We start from the raw sequence: 18,455 nt of genomic DNA on the forward strand, positions 1-18,455 counted from the left end.
TCACGTATTTTAATGAATGCAATATTTTATCAAAACGTATCATATAGAGGTCAAAACCTCACTGTGGAATCAATGATTAACGTGCCGCGTCAATAGCGATTTTGACGGGTCGTCTCATTTGCCTTCTTATGGGAGAACGATTGAAGACTCACGATAAATTGGAGCCGTGGGAGATAAATTTGCAATCGAATAATGTGTTGGTCTGCTCGTTGTGTAAAGGACAATCCTGATCATCTATTCTTTGGTTGCTCTTACTCGTCTCAAATTGGTTCCAAGTTTGCTGCCATTCTACACATTTCTTCATGGGGAAGAAATTGGAAGCTTATGCTAGACATTTTGATCCCATCTTCGGGTAGGAATTGCGCGCGGGTGATAGTGCCTAAGCTTGTGTTTGGAGCAAATTTTATTTGGCAAGAACGAAATAATAGGCATTTTGGAAAGAACTCGAGGACCGTGGATCAACTTTTTGAAGTGATTTTCACGACTGTTAGACTGAAGCTGTTATCATTGAAGTTCAAGGACTCAGCTCCGGTGCGTTTGTTGAAAGAGAAATGGAAAGTGCCATAACCTAATACCGGGTTTTGGTTGGGGTCTAGGATGTGTCTTTGTAAATTGTAATGTAGATATATTCTAGTTTTTTTTTTTTTTTTTTTTTTTTTTTTTTTTTTTGAGGTTGCAAAGCTCTCTTGTAACATTGAACGTCAATTGTATCATTCTTTATTATTTTTTAAATAATATTCATCGGGGTAACCCATTTATCCAAAAAATTATTAGTTTAGTATAGTTTGGTTGTTATCCTTTTTATTCACCTCTCGGATAAAGAGGAAATCCTAATTACATAAACGGTCCATTGACAATTGTAAAATTATCATTATTATTAATTGTGTGCAAACGGAGTGGATCGTGGTTGAAGCGTGTTGCCAGGATCGTAACAAATTTATCTGAACATCGAACTCACTGCACATAGCTGAACTCGCCTAGCTGGGTGAACGAATTTGGGCGAGCGAAAAGGGTAAATTTGTAAGAAAAAAATATCAAAGAGGATAAATTGTTATATGTGTTTTAAAGAAAAGTATGTTCATCTATTCTCTTAATTACATAAAAACGGTTTCATGGTTAAGTTGAATATGATTCTGGACTTGGCCTTAATTACTAAAATGCGTGCAAAGATACATTTATAACGTCACTTCTGTTATTGTTTACCGATTGAAACACTCAAAACTCATCATATGCAAATTTAGGTTACACGACATAGTTAGCTTCAGACACGTCATTAATTGGGACCATTAATGTAACTAACGTGACTTTATTTTTACCATGCCATAGAAACGCAGGGTTGCCTCGGTCACCGAGTTACCAAATGAAGCACACCACCCGGATTCAATCCTTGGCTATGCCAAATTGTTCAAAAAGGAAGTGTGACTAGAGGGTGCGCATAATGCGCAATTCACCCGGTACCAGGTCTCGCGCTCGAGAGGCTTGATTACCCGAGGTTTTACCTTCTATGGGGAAGCCAATGTGCTCGTTCATAGGAGGGTTTCTTTGCAAACAAAAATAAAAATAAAAATCATGTTTGGCTCGATAAACACCAAGTTTTTTCGAGCTTTAGGGCGCATTTGTTTGCCTCTTAATGGAATCAGTGCGTTTGTTTCTGACATCTGAATGACATATGATGCTGAATGGTTCAGAATTCAGCTCTGAACCATTCAGAGATGAAACACTCTCTTAACCATTAAAAGCCTAAATTATCTATAATATTCTCCTCAAATCATATTCTGATCACCTTACTAACAACTATATTGAATTTTTAATTCATGTCGCACGTTAATAAGGTAGTTTTAGTCAGTTCATATATTCTTTATTCTAAATTATTATCAAACAGCTTATTTTTATTCATAGCAAACCTTATTCAGAGGCTCTAGAACATTCAAATTCTTAATCATTCAGCACTAAATCATTCAGTTTTATCAAAAGCAACCTTACTTTGCAAAGTTTTATCCCAATTGGTGATACACTGAAAATTGACTTTGACAACACTTACCCTATCAAATATATAAAAATTGTACGATAACTACTTATTGTTTTTTTCTTTCTACGTCTCTAGTTAATGAGTCGACAACAAGCGTCGATTTATTGGCGACTTGACTGACTCTTAGAGCATAAATTAAATTTCAGACAGGATTTAAAACCCATGGAAATTTGATTTTACCATTTTCATGGCATCTTAATTTTATTTTTATTTTTAATTTTATTTTTTTAAAACTTTTTTCCTTCTTATTGGCCGGAGGTCCACTCGGAAGCAATCTCTCTATCCGTCGAATAGAGAGAGGGATGACTTTCTCTACTTTTGAGAGTGTTTTCACTTTGGGTGGACAAATGACTTGTCTTTATTCTCGGATATGGGAAGGATTGTCTACATCTCACCTTCCCATACACCACTTATGTGGTATTGGGTTTTGTTGTTGTTGTTGTAACTACTTATTGTTTTTATGCTTCTCTATGAGAGTACACGGTCGTTAATAAATGGGACATTAAATACCTTATGTCAACATAAAATAAAGTAATTTATAAGATTTAGAATAAAAACGGAAAAAGAAAATTTTTTTCCTTATGTCATGATAACATATGTAACATTAACATAAGAGCCTTTACTGTAATTTTTCATGTATCTTTAGATACTTGGGGTTGGTTTGTTCGATGCCATCCCAGTTCGTTATCTTGTAAACATTTCAGTTGATTAATAAAGGCTATTTGACTTTTTAAAACAAAAAAAAAAAAAAAAAAAAAAAAAAAAAAAAAAAAAACGTATGTAAACTATCAACCGCTTGTTGTTTAGAGGACAATTGTTCTTTTGGGTCGGTTATCAAATTTTCATCAACATTTAGGGCTAATGTTGTTAATAACCACATCTAAGTTTGATGAACTATTTTAGTGACAATACTCTTTTATCTTTAATGAGTTGGTTGTAACTAAATTAACTTTTCAATTACATGGCTAATTAAACAAGTAAACATAATGATTTATATTTTGAATCTACCCCGCATGAACTTGACATCTAAACATGGCATTTGAAGTTGAATATATTTGATTCTAAAGAGCAATTGGCAAATCAATTAATTGAGATAAAAATTTAAACTTAAAAAATCAGTGAATGTTAAATTTGACAGTGAAAAACTTTCATATTAATAATTCTAAGCTATGACTTGAACTAAATTCATACACTATGCATCAACGGTTATATCGAAAGTATTGGAGTTTATTTGATAGATAAGTACTGAAGTACATAACCCTAGTATTAATCTACCTTTACCAATTAAACATCCTCATTTGTTAATTGTTGGTAAGTTGTTCTTACTGCATGGTCCACTTCTTTACTATTTATAAGGGGTCTTTAAGATATTACTACATACTACAAGGTTCAAAACAACTAATTATCCTAAACACGGAATCGGCAGAAGTGTTTTTCTTATTACAGAGCTATAATCACTAAATCCAGATCAACGAACCTCCAAATACTTGTACATTATGCTGTAAACTATGTACATTGATCTAAATCATACGTAGTTTAAGTAGCTTTCATAGATTCAACTAGAAGCGTGCTGTTCAAGTGAAAGGCCATTGTTTATTTATTACTCATACTAAAACACACACTCTATGTGTGTATGTGTGACTGGTGTGTGGGTCACTCTAATTGCTTAAGAAGACTCTTCACCCTTCAAAATAATTCTCTAATTTATTTTGTTGCTAAACAGTTTGGGTAAAACAGAGCAAAGGGTGTGAACATATTTTTGTGGGGTTTGAGGAATTAAGGTCAAGTTTCAATTTTTAGGGTTTGAATTGAAAAAGATTTGAATTTTTTGTTTGATGGGAGTTGGATTGTGTAGCAGGGGAAACAAAGGAGGGACATGAGAAAGACATTTAAAGATTCACTTAAATCCCTTGAAGCTGATATTCAATATGCCAATACTCTGTAATTCTCTATCCCTGTTTTGATTTTTTTATTCAATAATTGATTATTTGAATTATTTATGTTTTTGTATATTACTGGTTGAGTAATTATGTTTGATGATTTTTGTTTTTTTTTTTTTTTAATTAAGTTTAGGTTTAAAGTTTTCCCAAAAAGTTTGTTAATTTACAAGGGTTTGACATAATCTTTGGGAAACCAAGGTATTAAGATTATTGTTATACATTTTCAAGAGTCTTCAAATAATAATTTGGGATTTGAAAGTGTTTAGTTCAAAAAATTCTTTGAAAAAGGTTGTTAATTTACAGGTGTATGATGCAAGTTTTGAGTAATCAAGGAAAAACTTATGTGGGTTTATATTATTTATCTGTATTTCAAATATGTGAAGAAAAAGAATAATCAAATTAGAGAGTAATTGGGAATTAAAAACAGGGCATCAGATTATCCAAGGGAATATGATGGTGGTTGCCTTCAGATGAGATTGTCATACAGCCCATGTGCTCAGTTTTTTCTTTTTTTTGTTCAATGGAGTGACTGTCATCTTGCTGGTGCTCTTGGTTTACTCAGAATACTTATTTATAAGGTGTGTATCTTATCTTTGAATATGTAGTATGTATGTATAACATATGTCTTTGTGTTTATAGATACTCCGTATTTGTTTTGGTATTTGTATCTGTATGTAAACTTGTGATAACATGGCATTGCAGGCATACGAGGATGGGAAGACAAGCATGTATATGCAGGAGCGTAAAGCCAGTTTAAGAGAATTCTACGGTTAGTTTGGCTCAACCTCTATTCTTCAGATTTTATTCGAACCAATTGCAGGCAGTGGCGACTTTAGTAAGGACCCCGTGGGGTCACGGGACACCACTAATTTAAAATTTTTTTAGTAAAAAATACTCTTTAAATTGTATAGACCCCATATATTTTTCAAATTTATAGTTTTTCTTTTAAATTGTATATGACACCACTAATTTAACTACTCGGACTCCGTATATCTTACGAATTTGTAGTTTTTTGAAAATAAAATACCATTAAATTATCATTATCATTCAAATAAAATTAGCACTGAAAAAAAATTTCGGGACCCCATGAAATAATAATCCTGGAATCGCCACTGATTGCAGGAAATTCAAATAATCATTGATAAATTTACTTATTTATTTTCTTTTAGAACAGCAACTCACATACCCAACACCTATTAATCCACCATTATGTCCACGACGGGCTTGAACCCCCAACCTCTTTGGTTGAAACTTGAAAGGTTCCTTGAATACCGCTAGGCTATAAGCCCTTTGGTCGTCATTGATGAATTTTATTTTCTTATGTAATTTTAGTTTAACATGTAATAGATCGATCCATATGTTGATGAGTCAAAATGGGTCAATCTTTTGAAAAGAGTATTGGACATTTAGACGAATGGCACCGCTTTTTTAATATGTTGGCTAATACAAATTGGATGAATTCCCCTTGGGCTGGAGGTTAGATCATGGGTTCGAGCCTCGCTCTGCCCATCCTATTAATTAATCTGCCTGAAATATGGATATCCAGTTTTTCTCCCAGATCCATTCTTGATTCAAACCCGGTCCTCCTGCTCCTCGGGATGGTTAAAGGATCGGGTTCCGGTAATGCGATTCTGGTTTCCTCCCGAACGCGTGTGTGCGCAAATGATGAATGTCGTTGAAATAAATGATACACTGATGCAAAGCTTGCCGTTCAAAAAAACAAATTGGATGAATTCGGGTTAGTTATAGATCAAAAACCAATACATGGACAAACCTCTCCTAGCGATGTAAGTCAGCCAACTTTGGGAGTCCTCAATTTCTCTAATATTAAGGCATGGCTTGACTTTTGAAGTCAATGATTCTCCTTTTGACTTCATCATTCGCATAAATTTTATGAGATACTTAAGACCGACAACTTTTTTATTGTAACAAAGTCTTAAAATTGTGATTTAGCGTGGACATTTTTACAGAATTCTTCAAAAGTTTTGATGTTGACTTTTTGCTTGGCTGGACAAACAATTAAAAAGGTATAAGGTTTTTCCTGTTTAGGTTACCCGGGAGGGCGAGTAATCCAACCCCGTACTCTAATGTACGTAGCCCAACAGGACAGGATTACTTGCTGAACAAACCATTCTTTTAAGAAGTTAACACTATTTAGTAATTTGGTCCTCACTTTGGGGTGTCTTGGATAGGTGTTATATTTCCATCTTTATTGCAACTTCAAGGGGGAATAACTGACATTGAAGATAGGAAGCAAAAGGAGCTTTGTGCATCCAAGTATCAAAAATATGATGAGCTGAGTAAAGGTAAACTATCTGAAATTGATATGGAGCGAGAAGAAGAATGCGGAATCTGCTTAGAATTGAACACCAAGGTTGTGTTACCCGATTGCAACCATTCCCTGTGTATGAAGTGCTACACAAATTGGTGAGCTAACTCCACTCATTTACATAATTACATATCCATAATACAAGTGTATGATAAATATTTGGGATGTGATTTAGGCGAGCTCGATCTCAATCATGTCCGTTTTGCCGTGATAATTTAAAACGGGTAAACTCGGGTGATCTATGGATTTACACTTGTCGTTATGACGTTACTGAATTATCAACAATTGCAAGGGACAATTTGAGGAGACTTATTATGTATGTTGAAAAGTTACCTCTTATTGTTGTGGATCCTATTACTATTTCTTACGACCCTCGTTATCGGTGAAGATGATGCAGCAGTATTATTGTGGGCATGCACTGTCTATCTGTACATAGAAATGTTGTTTGATTTGTGAATTCAACCATCTTCAAGTGATAAATTGTCATGACTACAACCAGAATGATAGAATGGTATAGTTATATGTATATGTACATTGATTTAAGACATGAACATTTAATTTGTTGATTGGGTTGTATATAAAATGGGTCCTGTTATTTTGTTGGGTTTGATACTGATACACTTGGGAATTGTAAATTGGATACATGGTTGGTCTATATACTTATGGTTTGATTGGTGCATCTGTTTTTTTCTTTTTGTTTCGGGATTATCACCAAAATGCCCAAATATTTTTCACCCCTTGCATCAGAGCTCAAAATTTTTTTTTTTTTTTTTTGACAAAATGGCCTCGTAAGACGCAAGGTACCTTGCGACCTTGTGTCTTTGCGTCTTTTTCTAAAAAAATTACGGTTAAATGACATTTTTAAACCTGTTACTCCACACTTTCATCCGACTTCGCAAACACGCAAATAAACACTTACACAGGCGATTCGCAAAAACGCAAGCACAAACGCAAACCCTCTTCATCGCTTCCATTACTACTACCAGATTCTCCTCCTCCATCATCTCCACCACCACCTAACCCCTCTTGCTACCACCGTGACTTCTTATACTAGCTTACAAGGCTACCACCATCTCCACTGAAATTCTTTTGGAATGAGTTATTAGGAAATGATAAATTACAAGTTTCAGGGACATTCTTTATATAGTATCGAAATTCTATCCATGAAAATCTAGAAAATCTAATGAAATCTTATCGTGAAAATCCTATCCTGATAAGATAAAGGCGCAAGGACGCAAGGACGCAAGGCTGCTTGCGTACTTGCGCCGGTTTGTACGCAAGGTACCTTGCGCCTTGCGAGGGCATTTTGTCAATTTTTTTTTTTTTTTGGGCTCTGGTTCAAGGGGTGAAAAATATTTGGGCATTTTGGTGATAATCCATTTTGTTTCTTGTTGAGATCATCATTGGATCCAAATCATGACACCATGAGTTTGGGTATTGTTGTTGTTGTTTGTTGGGCTATATTATAGAAATATTGAAAATACATTTTAAATGTGTTAGACTAGAGATTATGGTTAGCCTATTTAGTATAGCCCGGCCCGTTTTTGGGTTTTGGGTTCCTAGGGTTTCTATGTATCTCTATAAATACTGATCAATAAAACATCATAACCTACGGTTTCTATTTACCAACATGGTATCAGATGTCAGGTTCCTACCGTCCCGTCAAATAACCTAATCCCTCTATCATCCCACCACAGCCGTTATTATTATTATTATTTTTGTTTGTTCAGCCGCATCTAACACGTCACAACTACTCTCTGACTACAGCCGCTCAACTTTGTGCCCACTTGAGCATCGTCGCTAAAAAATACAACCATATCCACCGTCATATCTATGTGTTAAACCATTTTCTATTATTTAACAAAAAAAAAAAAAAAAAAAAAAACACGTTAAACTTTGATCGGCAGCCTCCACCTTAGTGTTGTTTAATTCCTACTTCAATTCCTACTTCGTAGTCTTGTTTAATAATTTACATATGTTTTTCAACTTCTTTAATTCGAAATCCAAAATATCACGTCATGTTTTATTGTTCTTTTCTTTTCTTTTTTTTACTAGCTAATCTTTAATAAATAATCGGCGTGGGGCTAAGCCGCCTAGCGTGACTAGGTTCCAAACCCCGAAAAAAAACATATAGTCAAAAACTTTATTTGCAGCGTTGATGAAGATTGTTTATGTCGACAGAGTTCCTTGCCCAAAGCAAACGCCACGACGTATATTTAAAAACGTTACGGAAAAAGAAACGCAGTTAAGCAAGACGCAACGATATCAGCAAAATCAGTCTATTCGGTGCAACAAATAAAAAAAAGTTTTTTTTTCATTTCTTTATTTAATATTTAGTGTTTTGTTCCAGTCCGAACTTTAGCGATTTCGCCGTTCGGACTGCGGGGAAGTGTTAGACTAGAGATTATGGTTAGCCTATTTAGTATAGCCCGGCCACTTTGTGGGTTTAGGGTTCCTAGAGTTTCTATGTATCTCTATAAATACTGATCAATAAAACATCATAACCTACGGGTTCTATTTACCAACAAAATGGATGGGTGATGAAAACCTCAAAGCTACATAGTGATATAAAAAATTTCAAAAGAATGATCTCATATACAAAATCTAGTAACCGAAACAGGTATATTTGACAAAACGTGGACAAACTGTTATTTGAAAACTATAAGACGAGCTATTATGATTGATTACTTGACTAACACATCAGCAGCGACAATCTGCAGGCACAAATTAATGTAATTCAATATAAAGGATGGGTACACAATTGGTTCAATCAATTTGATAGCAAGCTACTGTTGTACGTACGGAGTATATGAAAGGAGAAGCACTGGAACGAATAATATTGTTATGGAATCGATGGACTTGAGATGATGTATTTCTGATCATACAAATCGACTTCCAATAAAGGCACTCTTATTCTTAACTTATAAACTTGATTCATGTGTCACAAGATATTCCTACTCTTTTAGTCTTTTAGAATGTTTGTTCTGAATCATTTACTTTCATTCCACCCTTTGTGTTATTCCAGTACACATGTTTCACAATCACAAGTATTATTGTATTATCTTAAGAAATGTAATAAAAATAAAATAAAATACACATTAAGAAAGTGATTTCATGACATGTAGGTCTCCCCTAGCCTTAGGACACGCACAAATTAAGTCAAACAACAACTTATAAATAACAGAGAACGACTTAAGATAGCAAGAACGGCAAAAAAAAAATAAAAAAAAATAAATAAATAAATAAATAACTACTCTACAAAGTTATATGCTGCATTTAGTGTTCATAATGGTAATAAGAAACTTACAAAGTTAATCTGCTGCATTTAGCAGGACTCCTAGTGTAGTGAAGCTGTAGATCTCGGGTTTAATCATCGGCAATGTTCTCTTGAGCAAACTTTAATGGAAGTCTCGGCAACGTGCTCGTTGATATAATGAATCTTTTTTAATGAATATTAATTGAATGAATTAATGAATATAATACTTTCTTAATATTCTATCAAAAAGTTAAATTAAGACTCGGCTAAAATTCAATGAATATAATAGGTACGTAACAGTAATATTGAAATCTAATTCAGCATTAATTGTGAATTAGTCAAGTTATGCGTAAACCAAAAGAGTAAAAATATGATGTTTGTAGAGTGTAACTGACGATTAGTTAGTCTATTAAAGGGAGAACAATACACTTAACCAAACATGAAGAAAGTTCAGTTCATTCTCTTTACTATTAATTACTCTTGTAAGTTCGGACTTGTTACTAATGTTACTTCTGATCTGTCCTTTTCAGAATGGAGTCTCAGTTGGATGCTACCCTAAATAATGGTGGAACTGTTGCACCGCTACCTAATACTGTTATTTCTCATGCTGAGAAATCTGAAAAGTTCACTGGTGTGAACTTTAAACGTTGGCAGAAAACGATGCGTTTTTATCTGACCACGTTGAACCTTGCGAGGGTCTTAACTGAAACCGCTCCCCAACTTGTTGAAGGGGATGCTCAAACTGTGAGCGCGGTTGAGGCGTGGAAACATTCAGATTATCTATGCCACGATTATGTCTTGAATGGTTTGGAGAATTCTCTCTATAACGTGTACTACACAACAGAGACTGCCAAAGAAATATGGGAGTCTTTGGAGAAAAAGTACAAGACTGAGGATGCTGGTACCAAGAAATAATGGGTAGTAGCTAAATTCTTGGATTTTAAAATGTTTGACTCAAAAACTGTTATGAGTCAAGTCCAAGAATTGCAGGTCATTATTCATGACATACATGCTGAAAAAATAGTAATCAGTGAGAGTTTTCAAGTTGCAGCAATAATTGAGAAGTTACCACCAAGCTGGCTTGATTTCAAGAATTACTTGAAACATAAGCGAAAGGAGATGACTGTTGAAGACCTGGTGGTCCGTCTTTGCATTGAGGAAGACAACAAAGTTGCTCTTAAAAAGAGCATTACCCCTAGTTCGGCAAAGGATAATATTGTTGAACATGGTCACTCCTCAAAAAGTAGCAAAAGTAAAGGAAAGACTGAGAAAAGTAACAAGGGGAAATGGTTCAAGCTTGGACCTAAAGGTGGTGTTACCAAGAAGAAAGGTTTCTCTCAGTGGCGAATCTAGGATTAAAACTCAATGGGGTCCAGAAATTTTTTTCGATTACAAATTATGTTTGAAGGGTATTTTAGTGGTCGTTTATCTTCAAAAATCCTATAAATCCTGAATATATATGGGGTCCTATACTTAAATTTAGTGGTGTCATACACAGTTTGGAGTATAAATTATTAAAAAAAAATTAATCATGTAGGGTCATAGGACCCCATACCCTTCAAGGTAGGTTCGCCCTTGGTTTCTCTGGAAAATGCTTTAATTGTAACCAGCCGGGTCATCGTGCTGATGAGTGCAAGAAGCCAAAGAAAGAGACTACCCGGCAAGCTAACATGGTTGATGATGCTGACAACATGATTGCTATGGTTTCTGACCTCACTATTATGATTTTCGAGGTTAATCTGGTTGGTTCTAATACCAGAGAGTGGTGGGTTGATACTGGGGCTACCCGTCATGTGTGTGCTGATAAGCGCCTCTTTAACACTTTAAAAGAGGTTACTAGTGGAGATAAGCTGTTTATGGGAAACTCTGCTACAGCGGATATCAAGGGTGAAGGAAATGTGATCCTGAAAATGACCTCTGAAAAGGAACTTACTTTGACTAATGTGTTGTATGTTCCTGAGATTCGTAAGAATCTTGTGTCTGGGTGGTTATTGAATAAGTTTGGCTTTAGACTAGTGTTTGAGTCTGATAAGGTCGTGTTGACCAAAAGTGGTGTTTATGTTGGAAAGGGTTATGCCCTTAATGGCATGTTTAAGCTAAATGCAATGGTTATTAACACTGAAGCTAATAAAACAAGTACTAGTTCTGTTTATATGCTTGAGTCTTCTAATGTGTGGCATGGTAGACTAGGTCATGTTAATTTTAATTCCATTCGTCGCTTAATTAAATTGAATTGCATACCAACTTTACACATTGACTCAAACTATAAATGTAAAACATGTGTTGAAGCCAAATTAACAAGATCATCCTTCAAATCGGTTGAACGAATAACCGAACCCCTTGATATGATTCACACTGATGTGTGTGATTTAAAATCCATTCCAACAAGGAGTGGTAACAAGTACTTCATTACTTTTATCGATGATAGCACGAAGTACTGTTACGTTTACTTATTAAAAAGTAAAGATGAAGCAATTGAGAAATTCATTGCTTATAAAAATGAAGTTGAGAATCAACTTCAACGGAAAATCAAGGTTGTTCGCAGTGATAGAGGTGGTGAATATGTTGCACCTTTTGCTGAATTTTGTGCGCAAAATGGCATTAGACATGAATTTACTGCACCTTACTCACCCCAATCAAATGGCACTGCTGAAAGAAAGAATAGAACTTTGAAAGAAATGGGCAATGCCATGTTAGTGAGTTCGGGTGTAAGCCAGTCAATGTGAGCGGATGCCATCCTATCGGCAAACTATCTTTTAAATAAGATACTCCAAAAGAATAGGGATGAAACCCCATACGAGTTATGGTGGAAAAGAAAACCATCCTATGAGTGCCTCAAAGTGTGGGGGTGCCTAGCAAAGGTAGCTGTTCCATTACCTAAGGCACAAAAGATAGGGTCAAAGACTGTTGACTGCATATTTATTGGATATGATGAACACAGTATGGCTTATCGGTTCCTTGTGCATGAATCCAAGATTTCGGATATACACAAAGGTTCAATCATGGAATCAAGAAATGCTTCGTTCTTTGAAAATGTATTTTCGTGCATTGCAAATGAACATGGAAGTTCGTCTAGAATAGACGATGTAGGTGTTGAAGTTAAGACACCTCATGAACGAGTTCGAGAGGAACTAGTAGAATCTGAGGAAGAAGAGCTTGAGCTGAGATGAAGCAAAAGAGCAAGGACAGAAAAATCGTTTGGTCCTGATTTTCACTCTTACATGGTTGAAAATGAACCTACAACTTACCGTGAAGCGGTGTCTTCCTCTGAAGGACCACAATGGAAGGAGGCCATTAAAAGTGAAATAGATTCTATTTTACAAAACCATACTTGGGAGTTAGTGGATCTTCCTCCGGGATGCAAGCCACTAGGTTATCGATGGATCTTCAAGAAGAAGTTAAAGCCAGATGGTACCATTGATAAGTATAAGGTAAGGTTGGTGATCAAAGGTTATAGGCAACGCGAAGGTCTAGATTTTTTGATACATATTCACCCGTAACGCGAATAACCTCAATCAGGTTGGTACTTGCCATTGCCGCCATTAGAAACTTGGAAGTACATCAAATGGATGTGAAAACCGCTTTCCTAAATGGAAATCTAGAAGAAGAGATTTACATGGAACAACCTGAGGGGTTTCTAGCGCATGGACAAGAAAGGAAAGTGTGTAAACTTGTTAAATCTTTATATGGATTAAAACAAGCTCCTAAACAATGGCACCAGAATTTTGATAATGTCATGCTTGATTCAGGATTTAAGATCAATGAATGTGACAAGTGTGTGTATGTGAAAGACACACCAAGTGGATATGTTATCCTTTGTCTATATGTAGATGATATGTTCATTGCTGGTAGTAATGAAAAGATGATTAAATCTACAAAAGACATGTTGAAATCGAAGTTTGACATGAAAGACATGGGTTTAGCGGATGTGATATTGGGAGTAAAAATCACACGAACCAAAAGTGGACTTATTCTAAGTCAAACCCATTATGTGGATAAAATTCTTGAGAAGTTCAATGCTAATGACTCTAATATAGCTAGAACTCCCATTGACCCAAGTCAACATCTAGTTAAGAACAGAGGAGAACCTGTTAACCAGTTAGAGTACTCAAGAATTATTGGCAGCTTAATGTATCTAATGAGTTGTACTCTACCAGACTTAGCATATGCTGTAAGCAAGCTAAGCAGATACACGAGTAATCCAGGAACATCTCACTGGAATTGTATAACTAAGTTACTTCAGTACTTAAGATATACTCGAGAGTACGGGCTGCATTATAACAGATATCCGGCAGTGATTGAAGGTCACTGTGATGCAAACTGGATATCTGATACAAATGATTCCAGAGCAACAAGTGGGTACGTATTCACACTTGGAGGTGCTGCTATATCGTGGAAATCGTCTAAACAAACGGTTATTGCTAGATCCACGATGGAATCAGAATTCATCGCTTTAGACAAAGCTGGTGAAGAGGCAGAATGGCTACGTCAATTCGTTGAAGATATACCAAGATGGCCTAAACCGGTGTCGGCCATAAGTATACATTGTGATAGCCAATCGGCGATTGGTAGAGCTCATAGCACAATGTATAATGATAAGAATAGACATATACGATGTAGACATAATACAGTACGACAACTAATCTCTACAGGAATTATCACTATTGACTATGTGAAGTCAAAGGATAATATTGCGGATCCGCTGACAAAAGGCTTAAGCAGAGAGTTAGTGTATAAGTCGTGCGTGGGAATGGGACTGAAGCTCCTGAAAGGCTAAGTTTATATGAAGGAAAACCTAACTCAGTTGACTGGAGATCCCAAGATCTGAGTTCAATAGGACAACCTACTTGTATGAACTGACGAAGTCACTGTGGGTGAGTTAATTACTAAACTAGCAACCCCTACACCTTTTAAAGGGAGTTTACTAATTATGAGTAGACTTCCTAGTTCATTCCTAAAAGTGACATGTAAGAGGATAAGCCCATGGTTTTTAATGATTCAAGTGAAATAATCATGCATGGTTAATCAGTAGCCATTCGGTGGTGAATCACCTATGTGAGAGAGAAGTGGGGTCACTTCGAAGGGTATTATTGGGGCACAATACTTGATAAGCACTCACAGAACCAGGCTAATGTTCATGACCATAACGAACATAACTATGAGGACTTGAGATTTTCAGGAAGAGTCTTGTGTGAAGCGTATTGTCGCCTACACAAACGGCAGACGAGTTCAAAGACATCGCCGTCTAATCAGAGCCAGTAGACTAAGTGCGTTTTCATGAGCGAAAGTTCAAAGGGTAACACCTACTTATCGTATGCAAGATTCAACCGCTGAAATTTAACCGGAAGATAGTTGTTACTAAGAAGCGATCTCCATTCATGTGGGGGATTGTTGAAAAATTTGGTTGGAAAGTGTGTTCCACCAATTTTTGGACACAAATTAATATATAATAAAGTGATATATATTAACGACTATTTAGTGGGTTTTTGTAACCACTAATGAGAGTTTTAAAACGAACTAAAGCGTGTCCAAAACGGATTAATGGTGAATGAGATATCGCGTCTCAAAGTTGTTAGTTTAAAGATTTATCAACCAAGGATTTGTAAATATTCTTATGTGAATTGGTAAATCTTTTTCAAATCCTAAAATATTTGATTTATCAATCAAGGATTTTGTAAATATTTTATGTGATTTTGTAAATCCTTTTCAAATCCAAAAAGATTTGATTTATCAATCAAGGATTTTGTAAATATATTTTGTGTGATTTCATAAATCTTTTCTTACCTTTTGAGATCTTGTTTGCACGATAAATACCAAAGTTTGGTATTGAGGAAAGAATCAACTAACACATAAACAAAAATCATAACCCTCTTACCTTTGATTTCCTGCTTCTTCTTCTACAACTTCGGTCACCCCGCTTCCAGTCTCCTTTTCAGGCAAGTGCTCTCGTCCGGCAGTACACTCTGCTTCGAACCGGTGTACCCTGGGAACAGACGTCGAATCTGTTTAAGGGAATTGTGTCAAACACAAGCCCGGTTCAACCCTTCAATTCGGTTTGATCGTTTTACGCTTATGTTTATCCTTATATATTGCATATCTATTTTCATGTTTTCTATTTGTGATTACGATAGTACATAGCATGTTTGTATGTTACTTGTAATTTTCAGTTTCGTATGTATATTTTTCCTACATATATATATATATATATATATATATATATATATATATATATATATATATATATATATATATATATATATATATATATATATATATATATATAAAACATTTAATCCTAACTTTATATTTTAGTATTCTCAATTTATCATCGCTTCCATATGTAAGCTGGTCTAATTTAATGTTTCTATCTTTTTTAGAAAGGCAAACACTACCACACTAAATAACGTAACGTTTCAAAATGTAACAGGTAAAATTATATTGAAATGGAAGATGGATCCGGAGATGTCAATCATCTCCATATTCAAGTCGATTCTGTCGTACAAAGAGTAGTCAGCATTGTTAATAAAACACATCGAACTATGCGCGAGGTTCCAAGTAGGATGCGAGACATCAGTCCAAATTCTTGTAATCCTCAGAAGGTCTCTATTGGACCTCTGCACAAACAAGATAAAAATGTTCAAGAAATTGAAAATCAGAAACCACTTATTCGAAGAGATTTATTAGGAAAGGTAGACTCTCCTATAGAAGAAACAATAAAAGCGTGCGAGAAAAGGGTATATGCTCGGTTAGATGATATCAAAGCATGTTATGAAGGGTTGCATAACTATACCGACGCTGACCTTGCAGAAATGATGGTCATGGATGCTTGTTTCATAGTATTTTTATTTCTCAATGATGAGGAAATTTCACATCAAGAAGATAAGCCGTATTCGTTATCTGCGATTTATGTGTTGGAGCTAATCGGTTAGAGTGTCCCACATAGGAATGAGAAAGAAATAAATGTTTGTATATAAACTTAGGAGAACCTCCCTCTATCACCAATTGGTTTTAGAGTACTAGGGAACTCTTGAGTTTATATGCAGAGCATGGTAGAGCATGGTAGTGGACCTAAAATGATTCAATAAGTGGTATCAGACCAAGTGACACGGGTGTAATCATTGTGGCAACGGCGGTTCAAATCGGGTTGACTTTGGACGTGACCAGGGGAAGAGGTCGGGTGTCAGGGAAAAGTTGAGATATAAATGAATGATGCTTGTATATAAGCTTAGGACAACCGATAACCGACCTAAAACGATTCAATATTATGATCTAGTGCTGCTAGAAAATCAGAGACATATTCAATTGCACCGTTTTGAAATTTAAACCAACAGCTGATCTCAATAAGATGTTACTTAATATTTTAAAATTTGTCAAGCCCTTTAGTACATATCTAGATGCTGATATCCATGGTACTAACACAGATTATGATCATATCCTTAATTTTACTTGATATTTTAAAATTTGTCAAGCCCTTTAGTACATATCTAGATCTAGATGCTGATATCCATGGTACTAACACAGATTATGATCATATCCTTAATTTTCTAAACAGCTCTTACAAGCATCCCATGATCATAACGTCAAGATCAACTGGTAACTCACGTCATGTGCCAGCAGCTTACTCTGTTAGAGAGCTTGTTAAGGCAGGGGTGATATTTAAGCATAATGATCGCTACAAATGGCCACTAGCTATAAATTTCCAACCAGGTTGGTGGAAGCCTACGTTGACAATGCCAATACTAAGAATAAATTCGAACACCGAGTTAGTTAAATTCGAACACCGAGTTAGTCTTTTTCAACCTCATTTTATATGAGCAGGATCTTGTTATACCTCCTTACTTTAGATCCTATGTTGCTGCTATGGTGAATTTACTTGAAACAAAAGAAGATCATCTCAACTTGGTAGACTTGAATATCGCTGGACACGATATGAAATTTGCTAAAAACATTCCTCTTGATTCCCAACATGTTGTTGATTTGATCCATAATTTATCTCAAGGATATGATTTATATGAATTCTTGTACGCCAGAGATTGGTACATGATGTACAACTACTGCAACGGCAAGTTAGGGTGGACCAGGCGTACTTACTTTAGTAATGCATAGAGTTACATTGCTTCTGTCTCGGGATTAATCATAGTTATTCTTACCGCGATTCAGACGTATAGTTTTATATATTTAAAGTAAGTAATCTAGATTATCATATGTTTGCTTTTACATACTACAGTATGTATTTATCCAGTCACTTGTTATTTTATTCATTTTGGTGTTTCTGTGTAATTATATGTAAATTTCTATATGAATAAAACACTTTACATTGTTTGGTGTATGTAGTTTCAGTTCAAATATGTAATCCATGTATTCCTTCCGTCTCAAAATAATTGTCCTGTTTTGAATTTTTAAAATCTTTCTTTCTCAACTTTGACTTTAAATATCTTTATTTATATTATATAATTTTTATAAAAGTTATGTTGGTTTATTTTTGATTGAAAATTATATGGTTACTTGTCCCACATTGGTGGATGGAAGAAAAGAGTAGTAACCTCTATGAATATAAAATGATGTTGTCCCACATCGGTGGGAGAAAGAAGTTGGAGGTGGATGACTTGGTTATAAAAGGAGGTCATGGGCATTATTCCAACTTGCACCAATCAATACACTTTAAGTATTTGATTATTTCTTTCTTTCTTACCCTTGTTTGAGAGTTGTATTAGTTAAATACTTTGGAGAGTGTAATTGGCTTAAGAGAGTTGCCTATATCATTGTAACAATTTGTGATATAGTGTATTTCTCTCTTTGGAGGTCCGTGGTTTTTCTCATGTTTTGGAGTTTCACGTTAAATTTTTGTGTTGTTTCTTTACTGTTATTATTGGGTTGGGTGGTGGGAATTAGTGAGGCCCT

The 18,455-nt window shown here is 35.2% G+C and overlaps 2 protein-coding genes across 3 annotated transcripts; both read left to right on the forward strand.

Annotated features, from left to right (window-relative positions):
• Positions 1-3,656: 3,656 nt before the first annotated feature.
• LOC139882556 (E3 ubiquitin-protein ligase AIRP2-like) lies at positions 3,657-6,940 on the forward strand. 2 transcript variants are annotated; one of them, XM_071866860.1, is made up of 6 exons: positions 3,657-3,810; positions 3,888-3,970; positions 4,397-4,547; positions 4,672-4,738; positions 6,162-6,396; positions 6,474-6,940. In XM_071866860.1, exons 2-6 carry the CDS (start codon positions 3,906-3,908, stop codon positions 6,682-6,684), a joined length of 729 nt encoding a protein of 242 aa, XP_071722961.1. In that variant the 5' UTR covers positions 3,657-3,810; positions 3,888-3,905; the 3' UTR covers positions 6,685-6,940. The 2 variants fall into 2 exon arrangements, with proteins under 2 accessions (XP_071722961.1, XP_071722955.1); XM_071866854.1 differs by having other exon boundaries at positions 3,657-3,970.
• A 9,153-nt stretch (positions 6,941-16,093) lies between these two features.
• On the forward strand, positions 16,094-17,660 carry LOC139845891 (uncharacterized). Its single transcript, XM_071835932.1, has 4 exons — positions 16,094-16,478; positions 16,598-16,613; positions 17,107-17,203; positions 17,322-17,660. The coding sequence occupies exons 1-4, from the start codon at positions 16,094-16,096 to the stop codon at positions 17,658-17,660; spliced, it is 837 nt and encodes a 278-aa protein (XP_071692033.1).
• Positions 17,661-18,455: the final 795 nt, after the last annotated feature.

This window comes from Rutidosis leptorrhynchoides, chromosome 1 (assembly GCF_046630445.1).
Source record: "Rutidosis leptorrhynchoides isolate AG116_Rl617_1_P2 chromosome 1, CSIRO_AGI_Rlap_v1, whole genome shotgun sequence".
Classification (NCBI taxonomy): Eukaryota; Viridiplantae; Streptophyta; class Magnoliopsida; order Asterales; family Asteraceae; genus Rutidosis; species Rutidosis leptorrhynchoides.